Below are 16,850 nucleotides of genomic sequence, written 5' to 3'. Positions count from 1 at the left end.
AGAAATTTTTCTTCATGTCCAATCTAAACCTCCCCTGGTGCAACTTGAGGCCATTTCCTCTCATCCTATTGCTAGTTACTTGGGAGAAGAGACCGACACCCACCTCGCTACAGCCTCCTTTCAGGTAGTTGTAGAGAGCAATGAGGTCTCCCCTCAGCCTCCTTTTCTCCAGGCTAAACAACCCCAGCCCCCTCAGCCGCTCCTCATAAGACTTGTTCTCCAGACCCTTCACCAGCTTCGTTGCCCTTCTCTGGACACGCTCCAGCACCTCGACGTCCTTCTTGTAGTGAGGGGCCCAAAACTGAACACAGTATTCGAGGTGCGGCCTCACCAGTGCCGAGTACAGGGGCACGATCACTTCCCTACTCCTGCTGGCCACACTATTTCTGCTACAGGCCAGGATGCCATTGGCCTTCTTGGCCACCTGGGCACACTGCCGGCTCATGTTCAGCTGGCTGTTGACCAGCACCCCCAGGTTCTTTTCCGCCAGGCAGCTTTCCAGCCACTCTTCCCCAAGCCTGTCGCGCTGCATGGGGTTGTTGTGGCCAAAGTGCAGGACCCGGCACTTGGCCTTGTTGAATCTCATACAGTTGGCCTCGGCCCATTGACCCAGCCTGTCCAGCCCAACTTGGTGTCGTCTGCAAACTTACTGAGGGTGCACTCGATCCCCTCATCCAGATCATTGACAAAGATATTGAACAAGACCGGCCCCAAAACTGAGCCCTGGGGAACACCGCTCGTGACCAGCCGCCAACTGGATTTAACTCCATTCACCATATGAATTCATTCAACATGTCTGCTTAGAACTTGGATCTGCTGATTGCCCTCCTTGTTTCATTTCTTTGAAATGAATCTTGAATGTGATAATTAATTGTTTTTAACAAGGTCTTTCTGCTTGCTGTTTTCAGCCTGTCTAGTCTCGAGGTTGAGTTGCTGTGTAAACTTTCATAATAAGGGTTTTAGATTTATCTAATTCACATTATGGACTGTATTCTATTCAGGAAGGGGAAATAATTTTTCTTTCTCACAGAGCAAATAATTAGTAGCATTACTGTTAGTGTAAAAACAAACCAAACAAACCAAATTGAAAACTTTTTAAGAATAAACACAGGTATTCATTTGTGCATGCACGTGTGTAATATGCTTGACATATACAAAGGTGATTAGACATGCAATGCATATGGTTAGATATCTGCTTGTTGCCCACCACTTCTCCTTGTGAAATTTTAAGTTCTGCTTTGCAATTTTGGAGTGAAAATACATTCATTGTGACTCGTTAGAATGCCTTACACATGGAATGCTGTGTAATGGATGCTGTCAGCAAAACTGCATTTTGGATTTAACTGCCTCAACTATCTGTTCTGAGGTGTCTTTTCTTTGTCTTTCCTGTTTGTTTTGTTTTGGGGGTTTTTTGCTTGTGTTTGACTTTTTTTTTTTCCAGGCTGCTCTCCAGGTGGGTGGTCATGGAGAGAGGTTGCATCAGTGCCGTGAGGTGACACTTTTAACATACAAGTCTATTCCCATGCAAGTGGATGGAGAACCATGTCGATTGGCTCCCTCACTCATTCGAATCTCCTTAAGGAACCAAGCCAACATGGTGCAGAAGAGCAAGAGGAGAACATCTATGCCTTTGCTGAATGAGTGAGTTGGATATGTGCATGTCCTAATGGCAGGAGGACCATTTGGGGCAGCATATTCAGTCACGGATTTTGCATGTACTGGACTTGCAGCGCATTTACAAAAGAAAGGAAAAAAAAATTCACACCTTCTGAACTCCCTTTCCACCGTATTGTAAATACTTACCTGACTTTCTTTTATTCTTTTATCTTCTGGGTTACCCTCTGTCTTGCTTTTGGAAAGGTGGTGTATCTTTCAGTTATTTAGAGAGGTTTGTGCAGGCTCAGCAGTGTGCCTCTTTGCTTCTGACAGTTCTGCATATGTATGCCATTTGTCTTTGACATTCTTTTGATTCATTTTCTCAACTTTATTGATCTGCTTTTTACGCTCCATTGGAGATCGTGTAACAAATTGCCATAAGCAAGAATTACTCAGGACAACTTGTAGTCTCTGTTGTGGAAGCATGCTGCCTGGGACTGTTTATGGAGAAGGACCTGGAGGTCCAGAAAGGGCTGTTTGCACTTTGTAGGGAATCCTGCTCTAATATAAAAACGCAAATGAGAAATCAGTAGTCTAAAGATGAATAGAGAAAAGCTAAGATAACTGGAAACCAGGAACATGCAAAGAAGAAAAGACAGGACTAACATTCCTTTTCATAATTAAACTTTATTTGTAAGCACTGTAGAGATATTTTAACACCAAAAAAATTCAAATTTTGACCTGTGAAAATGCCTGTCCAATAAAATAATTTAGATTCTTTTGTAGAGCTGATTATTGTACTTCTCATATAGGACTTCATCACTGCGAAAATGAGTGACGTAGTAAGTGCCTGTGCTGTTTTTCATCAAGTGATGATTTTATATATTCTTAAAGTGAAGCAAAAGAGTCTGTCCCTTCTACAAAGATACTGAACCAAAGGCCTAAAGTTATCAGGGACCCACATTTCATTCAAACATCCATGCACTGAGGATTTATTTCTCTGGACAGGTGGGTGGGGAATTTTGCTGTTGCAGCTGTAATGGTGAGGCAAGGTTTATGAAGAGATGTGATATCTTTCATTAGACTAACTCATATAACTGGAAAAAACAGACAAGGTCTCAGACACACCTTTTCTCTTCAGGTATCTTAAAGGTTGTCTGTGACTTTCAACTGTATCATCTAATGGAAGATATTGCTTCACTTCAAACTTTGACTCCAGCCCTTTAGAGCTTTTTGTCATCCACTGGTTGTCAATCTGTTCATGTAATCAAAGCCTCCCTGGTGACTTTCAACATCTTCCTGTTCAATTTAGCACTCTGTGTTCCCTTACTGAGACTAAAGCTTTAAGCCTCAGTAGAAGCCCATATATGTAATGTGCAATTCCTATTTGCCTGGAAAATATATAAGGTATGCTCATCTCTCTTGAGCAGTGAAGAACAGCAGACTCTTGCCTGTGGGCAGTGATGCCTGATTTCATCCAACCACAACTCAATCATTTGCGAAAGCTAGAATCGAGCAGAGAGCAATCCTGGGGCATCTTTTTCTACACTGAGAGAGGCTAATGCAAATGTAAAATGAAAATTCCTGGTATTTCCGTCTGATAATTAGCATGGTTAGGCTTGAATTTTGAGATCTGAATTTAAACTGTGGTAGGGAAATACAGATTCATAATATATGCCAGTTGTCAAGAGGATCTTGTTTGTGGTTTAGTGTGATTTCAATGTGCTATGCTAGACTATGTTCCTGTCAGTCCTTTGATTTGGCTGAGACTTGCTGCAGGCCTATGTCTTGGGAAAATACAAATGATCTGTCAGGGACTCTAGTCTTAGCCTCACGTATCAGAAATGGTATGTGCATATATTTATATCTACATCTATACCTATATATCTGTGCGTGTATGTACTTTGCTCTCAAATGTTGAAGGGGAATGAGAGAGAGTGGAGTTGAATCTCCTGGCGTGATAAAAAGTAAACGGCGTGTTTAAGGTTAAATTCTAGGAAGCATTTAGTATTGTAAGAGGTTCATTCAATATGATGCTGATTTGCAGTATTTCACAAGAAAAAATCTTCAGTTAAATATGTTTATTTACATTTCTTAACTTGATACCTGGAATATATCTCTCTATTCCATTGAAATCTCCCAGAAAGCCTTATATTTGATTGAACATGATAGATTGTTCTCTTACGACTGTCATCTGAATGTTAGATGTGCAAGATAAGTAAGTGGGTCTGGAGCTATCCCACTAATTGCTAGACAGCTGCTCTCGAGCTCCTTCCCAGGGAAGTGATTAAAAAAACTCTCTCGCATCACAGTAACGCAGAGTTGCTATTATTGTCAGCTTTGATATTATTGCTAGATAAGGAGAGCTGTAGGGATGCTCTTTGGAGTTTTAGCTAGTCTGGTGTCATAAGTAGAAAAAGACTTAATTTGAAGAAGTCTTACACTGTGTTTCTGTTTTCTTACTCTGTTCTCCTTTGTTCTGGAGGTTTTAAGGAGAGGGGGTTTAGAGAGGATAGCGAGTTTGTTGTTTGCCTTGTGGATGCACTTGAGTTTCCAGGGAATAATAGTCTTTTAAAATTGAAGAGCCCATATGTAATGTAGCTGAGTGAGAAGAACAGAGATTTCATGCTTCTCTCACTTGGAAGCAGGAGGGCTTTAGAATAGAATCATAGAATCATTAAGGTTGGAAAAGACCTCTAAGATCATAGAGTCCAACCGTCAACCCAACACCACCGTGTCCACTAAACCATGTCCCTAAGCGCCTCATCTACCCGTCTTTTAAATACCTCCAGGGATGGTGACTCAACCACTTCCCTGGGCAGCCTATTCCAATGTTTAACCACTCTTTCAGTAAAGAAATTTTTCCTCACATCCAATCTAAACCTCCCCTGGTGCAACTTGAGGCCATTGCCTCTCGTCCTATCGCTAGTTACTTGGGAGAAGAGACCGACACCCACCTTGCTACAACCTCCTTTCAGGTAGTTGTAGAGCGCAATGAGGTCTCCCCTGAGCCTCCTTTTCTCCAGGCTAAACAATCCCAGTTCCCTCAGCCCCTCCTCATAAGACTTGTTCTCCAGACTGTTCACCAGCTTCGTTGCCCTTCTCTGGACATGCTCCAGCACCTCAACGTCCTTCTTGCAGTGAGGGGCCCAAAACTGAACACGGTATTCGAGGTGCGACCCCACCAGTGCCGAGTACAGGGGCACACATGATTCTCTTCTGACTGTAAGAGTTGCCCATCTTCCTGATTGCAGCAGTTCTCCTTCAAAACCTGTAGACACTCTGAGCGGACACTTGTATATGAGAAAAAGGGATCTGACTTTGACCTGTTTTTCCCTCCATTTTCCCACTATTGTGCTTCCAGCATCTTCTAATTGCACAGAAACTGCCTCATGTGGTTCTACACAGACCTTCAAGGTTGAAACTCCTATATGTTGAGAGTCCTTGCTTTATTTGTTACTGAATAATTTGCATTTTTCAAGGTGTGGGGAAAAATTCAGCAGCACTTTTGACAGTTTAAAAGTTCCTATTCTTTTCTAGACTTTAAAAAAAAAAAAAGGTAGGCCATGGAATCAAATTAAGGAATAAAAATCTAGTGTTTCTGTGGGGCTCCTTAAACTGAAGGAGCCTCCCTTCCCTGTTCATAGCAGCAGCGTGAAAAGCTTCATCCAAGCTATTAGGGAACAAGTAAATATGTGCTGCATTTTGTCATAGCTGGGCGAATTACTGGCAATTAGTATTTTATTCAGTTATTTCATCTTTCACTGCTGAATTGCCTACAAACAAATTTCTCAGTATATTAATTGTCCTGAACTCTTCATGGACTAGTTGCTGCAGCTAGTGATCTTTCTTCTTACTGTTCATCAAGCATTCATTTCTTTAATATTCCCTTTTGGAAAGTTAAGCTGTTCTGATGTGACATACAGATTATATGAGTACTCTTGAATAGGTGAGGGTGACCTGTTTATGGTTTGTACTTTTCCGATAGCTTTAAAATTTTGAGTTGAAGCATAGTGGAGGAAAGTTGTTACTTGGTGAATACAGTTACAGTGCTTCTAATTCATCTCTAATGGAGGCTGTCCAAATGTAAAAGGCAGGCATAATCTCTTCCTCATCCTACAATGCATTGCTCTACAATGGAGATAAGGAACAATCCAATAAAGTGTTTCAAGCCAGAAGCAACCTTCTAGGTGCAAGGAATATACAGGATAAGGTGATGCTGTTCACACTTGGTTATGGATTGAAACAAGGCAGGTAGTGGGGTTGTGGGGAAAAAAGGTGAGTTTCTTCTCATATGTCTTTTTCATTTGTACCAGCAAAAGCAAATTTTTGCTACAGCCAGAGCAGCAGACTCAGTTTTTCTGCAAAAGTGAATTATGTTCTTATTCTCCTTCCCTTAAAAGACTTGCTGGCTAAGTTCTCATTCCTATTCTCCACTATTGATCATGGTAACATGTGAAAAAGACAACATATAGCTTGGTTTTCTGTGATCAAGCCAAGAATGTGGTTCTTGTGAGCTATTATAAGCAAAATGTGTGTGGAATAACCAGAGAAGCTGTGATTCAATTTTCCAGGAGTCGTTTTCTGATTAAAAACTACAGTTTAGTATGCTGCTCAGTAAGTTTCAATTAATGATCACTTTCTGAACCTCAAAAGATGGTATTTTGCTTTCACTGGCTTTTAGTTTGGGTTGAGGAAGAATGTCCTGCATGATGGAAGAGAAAGAAGAGGGAAGAGCTTATATATAAAACATATTCCGTATACTTTAGAGAAACAAAGGGACCATCTGAGTATAAACACTAAAAGAGAGTCAGTCTTTTGGGAGTCACTATATATAAAATGCATGTTTCCCTAAGGTACATGAAAGAAGAATGGAGACAGCAATTTGTCATTGTGGATACAAAATCTCCAGTAAGGGTATTTTTTTTTCTTAAACGTTAACTAAAGTTGGCAAACCTTTGGAGACAATTCCATCCATTCAGATCTTGGCTTTGATGTTTGTTTGCACTTCTGGACCGGCTTCCAAAGTCTGCTGCCTTGAAATTTTTCAGTGCCTGTGGAACAAATCCTGGGGCTCCTCGTCTTCCTTGTATAAGCAGTGTGCCTAGCTTGCCTTTGGTCCTCCTCACTCATGTCTTTAGAAAGCTCCTGTGTGCCATGTAGCAGTGATTTTCTCCATTTGCATGTCTTCTCTTGCTCTTGGCTTCCTAGTGTGAACTTGGAGCTCTGCATGTCTCTTCATTCAACTTTTATGTGACACATTCCTTTTGTTTCTGTTTAAATGTTGTATGTCTTTCTCTTTCTTTCTTATCTTCCACTCTTTCTCTCTCTCTCTCTCTCTCCCCCCCCTGCCTTTTTCCTTGTCTGTCCACACTGTGTGCTGCCTTTCTCCTGGCCACTCATTTCCTGCTGCCTGTAGTATCCATAAAGTGCAGTCTGCTGACCTGAGGAGAGTCTCGGCTCCCCCTGATTCCTTCACTGTGTGAGTATCTGGCTTTTTTCTACTTTCAAAGTTCCATAGATTTTTGCTGTTACCCTGTGTGTCATTCAACCAGGAGATGGGGTAGTAAAATCCAGTGACAAATGGGAAGCGGGAGCTCAGGTGACAGCATGGCAGGCATAGGGCAGTGGCCTCACCAGCAAAGGCACAGTTCCACAGTACCCGAGTAAGGTGAGCAGGGCATGTCTGGTGATGGTCACCAGGTTCAGCCAAGAGTCCAGCTCACCAGACAAATTCATAGCAACAGGCAGGTCTGAAGTTAAGCACCAGGCACCATCCCTGGAAACAGTTGATATGAGAGCTTTCCATCCTTCGGTTTTAATCCTTGTTCACATACTGTTTGTTCACATACTGTAAGCAGACTCAGCCGTAAGCCGTATCTCCAGATAGAGCTGATCAAAACAGGAAACTAGGCCCCCAGAGGTGTGGCGTGACCAACATGCCCCCACCGCCCCCTCAACCTGATAAAAAACCAAAACATGTCAACTCAGGCACTGTAGTTTGTCTTCAGAAATGCTTTTTTACTATTCAGTCAAAAAAGACATGTTTTGCTTTGTATTGACATCCCTTTTGTCTTCTTGTTTTGCTACTCTTATGATGGATATCTTTCCAAACAGGTTAGGAGTATCAAAGAAATGAATTTGAAATACATGTTGGAAAATTAAAGATTTCAGAGCTATAAATCCAGGTATTCAGAGCAGAAACTTGATTCCAAGAATGATTCTTATTCTGTCATAGAAGAAAGTCAATGGTATATGCTAAAAGAAAACCCACCAACACTTCTCTGTTCTAAAGACTGAGCACGTGCAATAGATGGCGTATAAAATGTTCAACAGACAGAGTTATTTGGGAATAATTTTAAGAGCAAATTTCAGCTTTGTAGAAAAGGACCTGGGGGTCCTGGTGGACACCCAGTTGACCATGAGCCAGCAATGTGCACTTGTGGCAAAAGCAGCTAATGGGCTGTATTAGGAGTGTAGCCAGCAGGTCCAAGGCAGGTGATCCTTACTCTCTACTAAGCACAGGTGAGGCCACACCTGGAGTGCTGTCAGCATTTCTGGGCTCCCCAGTACAAGAGAGAGATGGAGCTACTGGAAAGAGTCCAGTGAAGGGTGATGAAGATTACTAAGGAGCATTCTTTCTATGAGTAAAGGCTGAGAAAGCTGGGTCTGTTTAGCCTGGGGAAGAGAAGGCTCAGGTGTGATTTCATCAATGTCTATACATATCTCAAGGAAGGGTCTAAAGAAGACTGAGCCAGGCTCTTTTTAGCGGTGCCCAGTGACAGGACAAGAGGCAATGGGCACAAACTGAAACACAGGAGGTTCTCTCTGAATATCAGGAAAACTGTTTTTACTGTAAGGGTGACTGAGCACTGGCACAGGTTGCCCAGAGAGGTTGTGGAGTCTCCATCCTTGGAGATAATCAAAAGCTGCCTGAACATGGTCCTGGGCAGCCGGCTCTAGGTGGTCCCTGTTTGAGCAGGGGGTTGGACCAGATGACCTGCAGAGTTCTCTTCCGACCTCAACCATTCTGTGATTCTGTGAAATTTCAGAAAGCTGTAGTTCCTCATTGTTATTTTGCAAACAAGGAAAGATTTCCAATTCAGTGTGCCTTATCCCTGGATCATATTTTCTGTACTTTGCTGAGGAACAGAAGTAATACAAATAACTTCTCTCACTGATTCAGTATCTAAGCAAGCCTCTAGAAGAAAGTTGAGATAAGCCTTATTGCTTACACAGAACATTAAGTAAGCTGTGGGTCTGGGAGAATGGGTATTGTTTCCAAGTTGAGTTTCCCTTGGAGAATGACCTCCAAGTTTTGATAGTTCATTTGAATGTCTCATTTGATATCAGCTGTCAGGATAAGGCAGGGAGAGAGAGACTCATGAGCCCCAAACTAATTTGTAAGTCAAAGATGTTCTGTATCTTAAAATCTGTAAAAATAGATTAAACATGCTGCTGCATTGTGGCTGCCAATTAATGTGTCTGGCAAATTACAATAAGAACCCATGAGGTATTAGGGAAATTTGATTTGGATTGTGATGGCTTTGAGATTCAAATGTTCCTTTTTTTTGTTGAACAACACAGAAAGAGCCTGACTTCCAGTTAGTGCTGAACAGCAGGGCAGATTCTGCCGAGACCTGGTGATGGATACAGCTTGTCTTAGATAAATTTCAGGTTTTCTGCAGCAGGATATTCATGGGAATTTGCGGCAGCCAAAATTATTAGGTACATATGGTCTTTGTTGCAGAGACAGTAGAACTGTAGTGTGATCCATTTCAAATGTTTATACGCAGTGCATAAGTAAATACAGGTGTTGTAATTTTTAATTGAGGCTCTTTTAAAAGGAGGGTAAAGACTTACATTTTCCAGCTGGATGTTCAGTTGAGATGAGAAGGATGCACGTGTCAGAGTACATTTGCGTTGTGTGGTTGATGCAAAGGAGTTCTGAAAAAAAATTACCATTTGAAAAATAAAACGTAATTGACTTACATAGCTCTTACTGTCCTTTTACAAGTGAAATAAGCACTGTGGATATGCTGTGATTTTTTTATTTACAAAATCTCCATAAATGAAAATACAAGTATCACCGTATTGGTAAATAGTTTATCCTCGTTTATAGAGTTTACAGAGTAATGATTATAGCAAGGTATGCATATAAAACCTGTATGAATAGCAAAGGAGTAATAGGAAATAATTTTTTGCTTTTAGAGATCCAAATGCTAAACAGCATCAGCTTTGTGGGTTAGGCTGAATACGGGTGTTGTCTATAGGAGGAGAAACTAATAAAGAATAGTATGAGACAAGGTGTAGGGGAGAAAGTGTTAGAGAGCTATTCTCCAAATGCGTAGTTTAAGGATGAAAGTGCTTATATGTATCTTCTTCCTTTTCTCCATTACATGATTATAGGGAATTGAGTCTCATCTCTTCTTTGTCGGTTTTCCCTGTTTAGCCTGTGGGCTTCTGTTTAGTGGGATCATTACTATCGGAGAACCCACTATGCTTGGAACTGTAAAGTGCGAGAGAACTACAGCTAGCGTGGTGAAGGAGAAAGAAAACAAAGACCAGGATTCTACCTGGCACTTCGGCTCGTGTTTAAGTGTATGTGTGGGTCTAGTCTTTATACAGCGAAACGCTCAAGCGCTTGCTGAATCAAGTGTGAGGTAAGAAAGTGCAAAAGGGTTTAGCATAGTCTGGTTAATCTGGCTTATCTGGGATAACACTCATCAAACGGAAGAAGAAAAATATGTGGTGGAGCTTATATTTTCAGGGTATTTTTTTAGGTAGAGCTTAGCAAGAGCTTTGCCTTAAAATAGCAGTGGACTTTTGTGAAGCACTGAAATTTGTCCATCAGAAGAGGCTGGATGATTCTGCTCTGTGGCAGTTCTTAAGTTTTAAGTAGATAAATGCTGTGAAAAACACACTTATTTTTAATGTATCATTTCCAAGCTCTGACAACGAGATCTCAAAAGTAAGATTAATTTCTTTTTTTCCTCTGGTTGCTGCTTTCCTTTTCCCAATTGTTCTAAACACTGGAACATTTAATTAATTTCGCATGTGTTTTTCTTCTCTAGGAGATAGGTAATTCATTAATCTGTCACTGCAAACATGCCCCAGAAGAGTGTGATTTTTTTTTCTAAAGTTTATTTTTTGCAAGGGAGGGGCAGTAGAAGATTTCCTTTTCCTTTTCTATTTACTGAATCATATTAAAATCCATATGTGTGTAGGCTGGTGTGGGCAGTATTCTGGAAGATCTATCAGAAATTTGTCGCTGGATTCTGTAGAGTTGTTGGACTGTTTATTATTATTATTTCCTTTCTCTATGCAGACATAAAGCATAAGAAATGGTTCACAGGGTTCATAAATAATTGATATAGGGATTAGGGCATATATAATCTAAAAGTCTGTCTTCTCAGTTGAATCAACCTTGTGGCATGGCAGAAGTGTTATCAGGGTGCTGTGCAGGAGTGCCGAGGGCAGGATCCAAGCTCACTCTGCCTGTCCTCTTTCCTGGGTGACTGGAGGCAGGAGCACATTTCTTAGGAAAACCAGCTGTGCTCCAAGTGAGTTGGCTGGCATCCTCTTGCCTGTTGCTGGATGATTAATAGGGTTGAGAGGAGAAAGTCACGGCTTCATCAAAAGCTGAGTGTGTTTTCTTGGTGAATGGAAGTAGATCAGGTTCTGCTGGTAGTCTCAGAATAGGTATGTGTGGCTTTGCTTCTGTGGGTTTGAACAAGTGGTGAAATAAAAGGGATTTTAAAAAAATAAGCCCTTCTCATTCTTTCCTGTCAAACCTCTGTGTTTTCAGGTTTTGTGGTGTTTTTTTTTTTTTTTTGCAGGGGGAGGTGGCAGTGGTGATGGTAACATTTCCAGAATCCCCAAAATGCTATAGTTCAGGCATAGGAGGGAAACAAATGCATACCTTTTCTTTGGTAGGCAACTTCCAGCAGTGGGGTGGGTGGTGTTAAAAATGACTTCACCTTATAAACAGTTTACTAGCATGATGTTGGCTTTCTAAGACCTATCCCTGTAAAAAGAGTGGTTCTGATCCTGATGTGTAACCTGGCGTACCATGGGATGGATATGATATCTTCTCACAGAAGGGTAGACTTTAGTTAATTTAATTTTTATGGTTTTTTATGTTAATGGATGTCTACAAGTTTTAAGAATTTCTGGAAAGCATGCCCTTTTCTTTATAATAGGCATTATTCAATATCTATATCAATATCTTGTGTATTCTTGTGGAAAAGTCAAATGCTTCATCTGAAAGTAATACAATTTCCTTGTACCGTTCAGCCATTTTGCAGCTAAAAAAGGAAAGAAAACAGTTCTCTGTTACTGAAATTACATATTGTTTTGATGCGAATGGAATAATTTTGAGAGGACCTCATAACATCTCTGTAGAATCTTTCATAGTTTGTTCCAACTAAATAATGTGCATAGCTTTTCTACAAGGCTCATTTGGATTGTTATTTAATAATGCCCCGAATGTGCACTTTGCTCCATGCTAATCAAAAGTCCATCAGATAAAAATTAATATGGTAAACTAGCCGATCTATGCTCCTGATTTGAGAAGATTGATATTTAGGTTTGACTTTAAATGAAACCATTATAGCTAATCAACATGAATGAACAGAATGTTTCAGTTGACCTGAATCTGTATTTATGGTCCCATGGGGCATATGACCTTTAAGATGTAATTCTGTGGATTGGTCTGTTTGGGAATGAGGTTCTTAATTAGATTCTTTAGGAGGTAATGGAATTCATTCATCTGTACTTTAAATTACTTTTCATTGACTATGTAATACACTATTTTGAAGAATAATAGGTGTAAGAAATCTAAATATTTTAGGTTGAATTGCAGTGCAGCAATCCCCCAAATTCATAAATTGTCTACTGCTGTATCTGGAAAGCTTTTCTTCCTCTCCCTACAGTTGAGCAAGTTGTTTTATACACTGTTTAGAAACATCTGTTTCTATTAATACTGTACTAATGTTTGCTTTCAGTGACATTCATCACCCTATTATTAGCTTTTACATGGACATGCTTATGTACTTAAGCTTTGTGGTTTCTGAATACGCTGAGCTTGTCTGAACAAGATAAATTGTGCAATTCATATAATATGGATTATTATCAGTATCTGTGAAGTCTACAGAAGTATTGATGGTGGAAGTGTTTTCCTCAGCTGCATTAGATAGAGCTCTGTATGGAGCTCATGAGTTCTTTGAGTGAATGAGTTAATTAGTTGGATGATGAGGACAATATTCCCTGGTGTCAACTGCCAATCTCTGATAGTACAAAGATGAATATTCACAGAGTGAGCTGTAGAGCCAAAGCTATATTGAATAGGTAATAAAATTTAGCGAGACATTAATATAAAGTCAGCCAACAACTGTATTCTGACAGAGCAAAGAGTATTTGCAAATAAATCATGAACAAAGCCATCGGATTTCACTCACTGAATAAATGTTTTTTGTGTGTGTGTATATATACATATTTATAGGTGTATGTATGCACATACATATACATATGAGTCATGAATGTATTACCTGTGACTGGACTTAGCTAAGTATATAAAATCTCTACACTGTAGAAAGGACCTCTTAGCATTCATATTTCTGATAATTTATTTTCTATAGAAAGTGCTGTTTCCAAGGATACATTTTTATGACTAAGATAGCTAAACTTTTCAAATGGGCAAAATGGCAAGTCCTGTTTCTCTCCAGTTGTATGTTTTAGCACACACAGCTTGCTTATGTAGTAGTAGCTCCACGTCTTTATAAAAAGGGGGTGAACAGGAGGAGAAACAGGAGAACAGGAAACTCTGACACTTGCCAGCTGATTACCCTCCCACACTTGACCTGGAAAGGAACTATTTCTCCTCACGTAATACATTACATTTAAGATGGTGTGCTTGTTTTTTTCCATAGAAGCAAATTCAGAGATATACAGTGCACTGATGTACCAAAAAGTTACACTTTTTACAAAAGCATGGGAAGTATCCTCTTAGATATTTTCTAGTTAAAAGATGCTTTTGGAGAGTGTGTGTGGCTCCTGGAGCAACAGAATTATTTCAAATTTGCTGTTGATTTTAGATCTTTTTCCTCCTCCAGTTCTAAGCAAATAAAAAGGGCTTGCTCACTTCTCCTTTTCAGATGAAAGGACTAATTTGACTCAAGAAGGTGATGCTGGAGATGCAATAGGTTGCCACCGGCTTCAAGCCAGGAAATAGCATTTGTGAAGAGAAAGTGCATGTTTTCCTTTCTTACGTGGCATTAGGTAGTGAGTCAGCATAGCTACAGAAGTCAGTGTTTTCTTTCTCTCCCCTTGGCGTCCAAACACTGTGCTGTCCTCACGGGGAGGTTGCAGGGAGACTTGGTAATTAACTAAGGATTGGCAGATGTTGGCATGAGGCTTAACATTCCCCCCTCCCCTTTTTGCAGGTCTTCTTGAGCACTGAATATAGGATCAACATGACCATCCCTTCACCTTGACATAAAGGCTCCAAACATACACTTGGAGAAGCTGTTCTGTTTCCACGTCTTCATTTCTTCTTCCCCTTTCATGAGATATCCAGATTATCCATTGCGATGATGTGTTTGAAATAAGACCAGTTGTGGGGTAGGACATGAGTCTACCACTAATTCATTGATAATGGCTGCCAAGAAAGTTCACGTTTGAACTAGTGCTTAGACACTGAGAAGCAAAAAGCACTACCATAACTGCTTTTACACAGCTTTCCTAGTATGCCAAATGAGTTGTTACAAGCAAAGCACTATAAAAGGAAGATAGTTCTGCTGATTTTTCTTACATTATTTTCCCAGAGAACTAAAAAGTCTTGTGTCTGCATGATAATTAAAGAACATCTTAGTAAAGAATATAGACAGTTAGAATTATTTGTAATAATAACTATTCAGACAATTATCCAAATATTTTTAGGCATTCCATTTTCAGCTACAAGTAGAATCATAGAATCATTACGGTTGGAAGAGACCTCCAAGATCATCGAGTCCAACCGTCAACCCAATACCACCATGCCCACTAAACCATGTCCCTAAGCGCCTCATCTACCCGTCTTTTAAATACCTCCAGGGATGGTGACTCAACCACTTCCCTGGGCAGCCTCTTCCAATGTTTAACTACTCTTTCAGTAAAGAAATTTTTCCTCACGTCCAATCTAAACCTCCCCCTGGCGCAACTTGAGGCCATTTCCTCTCGTCCTTTCGCCAGTTACTTGGGAGAAGAGACCAACACCCACCTCGCTACAACCTCCTTTCAGGTAGTTGTAGAGAGTGATAAGGTCTCCCCTCAGCCTCCTTTTCTCCAGGCTAAACAACCCCAGTTCCCTCAGCCGCTCCTCATAAGACTTGTGCTCCAGACCCCTCACCAGCCTCGTTGCCCTTCTCAGTAAAAGTAAAAAATCTTGGTGGGACTCTGCGGCAAAAAAAGCAACACAAGAGACCACTGTACTGTTATTTAAAACCTAACTTTTACCCTAATGAAGGTAGCCTTGGGGAAGAATGGGTAGATGGCCTTGGGAATAAGGGATTGAATTTTGGGCTGAAGAGTTCTGTTGAATTCTTGCCTCTGTCAAAGATTAGGTGTGTGAACTTGGCTACATCACTCCTTCTCTTTCTTTTTTTTTCCCCTTCCTCTTTATCTAAACCAGGGGCCATAGAAAAAATTGTCATTTCTGAAAGCTCAAGCATGATAGTTACATATAAGTACCAAACAGAAATATTGAAACAGCAACTTTTAAAATCACTTCTGATTCAGTGATGATTGTTCTGGATCAGATAAAAAATTGAGTTGTTTCACCTCAACACCTGGAAATGGAAACAATTGCATGACTGAGACAAGCTCACGAGACACGGAAGCTGGGGAGAGGATCACCTGCCCTGTCCCCAGTATTTCCCACAATAGAGCATGGCTCGTCTCCAGTTACCTATACCCTGTCCTGCCATGCACTAAGGAACATGAGAAAGGCCAGTGTGTGGAAGGAGAGGAAGTGATATTGTGAGTGGGAAGTATTAAGGATCTCATAGCTGTAGTAAATTCTGCACAGACAGTGCAGAGGTACAAAAGTACATAAACAAATTCATCTCTTAACAGTGAAGGACACCAGTAAGTTGCTGGGGAATCCAGGCTGATGGGATGGAATGGATGGTTGAAAGACAAGTATCACTCAGATATCTGCTGTGGAAGATCTAAAAGGACAAATCAAGGAGAAAAAGGAGTCAGTGATCTTCCATTAGGAATTAAAATTAGAGTTTACCTTGGGAAGATGCAAAGTTCCTGTACTAAACTGTTTCCCCTCTAGTATGGAGAGCAGCAGTGGACACTGCAGCACAGGGTCGCAGAGTGGAAGGGAGGGTCTGAGCATCATACACGGATGAGCTCTGTAGCAAGGAAGAAATGGAAAAGAGCAAGTAGGGGGCGGCTGTGGTGTGGTTCTGGTTTGGAGGGCAAACATCCCTTGTGCTGGGCTGAGTAATTCCTGCGCAGGAGTAGCAGCTTTTGGTCAAGTGGTTATTTTGAACTGGGGATTGGAAAGCATATTTTTTATAGAGCTCCAGCTTGGGTTGCTCAAAGATTTGAACACAACAGTACAGATTTGGTTCTGGTTTCAGGAGAAACAACGGTTTGAGACAGTTTTTTGGGTTGGGTTTACACTTGGCTTAATTCAGCACATAGCAAGGATGGCTGTCTTTGTAGCATGGTCGAGTCTTATAACAGAAATAAGAAGTTGCTGAATTCTCCTGTCTCCCCACCCCTTCTCCTCCCAGCTGAGTTCAAAGAAGTAGAGGTAATTCGCAAGCACACCCACCAACACCACCCAGGTTGTGAACTGATCGGCTGGAAGACTGAGCTCCTTTCATCGTAACACGCGGTGGCACAACATTATAGGAAAAGCAATGTAGCTTCTGCCCATATTGCACCAGTGCATAAAAGATTTCACTTTTCAGAGCTGTCAGTCTGTCATTTTCATGAACCCTACTACATGCAGTGAATTATTTCTTTTCTCCCCTAAGACAAAGACTATGCAGTTAAATTTCTATGTTTTCTGACTTAAACATTTTCTTATCTTTTCTTGGCTAAAAATAAAATCTTCTATGATTTTAGTTTTTTAATTTGCATTCTCTAGAATTTGGAACAGAACATAGTTCCTCAGACTATGTTCATTTCTCAGCCAGCAGGGTGACATTTAAACTTGTCTTAAAAGAAAGAAAAAAGTGAAATTAAACTCAGTGAAA

The 16,850-nt window shown here is 40.6% G+C and overlaps 1 protein-coding gene across 1 annotated transcript in view; it reads left to right on the top strand.

Moving 5' to 3' along the window:
• The window catches only part of DGKI (diacylglycerol kinase, iota), a 126,157-nt gene that overhangs the window by 36,855 nt on the left and 72,452 nt on the right, over positions 1-16,850 (top strand). The window contains exon 18 of the mRNA XM_009332926.1: positions 1,442-1,641. Coding sequence (XP_009331201.1) covers positions 1,442-1,641 — 200 coding nt within the window. The remainder of the gene's footprint in view (positions 1-1,441; positions 1,642-16,850) is intronic.

The sequence above is a fragment of the Pygoscelis adeliae genome, unplaced genomic scaffold (assembly GCF_000699105.1).
Source record: "Pygoscelis adeliae isolate BGI_AS28 unplaced genomic scaffold, ASM69910v1 Scaffold38, whole genome shotgun sequence".
Taxonomy (NCBI): Eukaryota; Metazoa; Chordata; class Aves; order Sphenisciformes; family Spheniscidae; genus Pygoscelis; species Pygoscelis adeliae.
The sequence above is the reverse complement of the archived record's forward strand: the minus strand, read 5'-3'. Positions and strand labels throughout refer to the sequence as shown.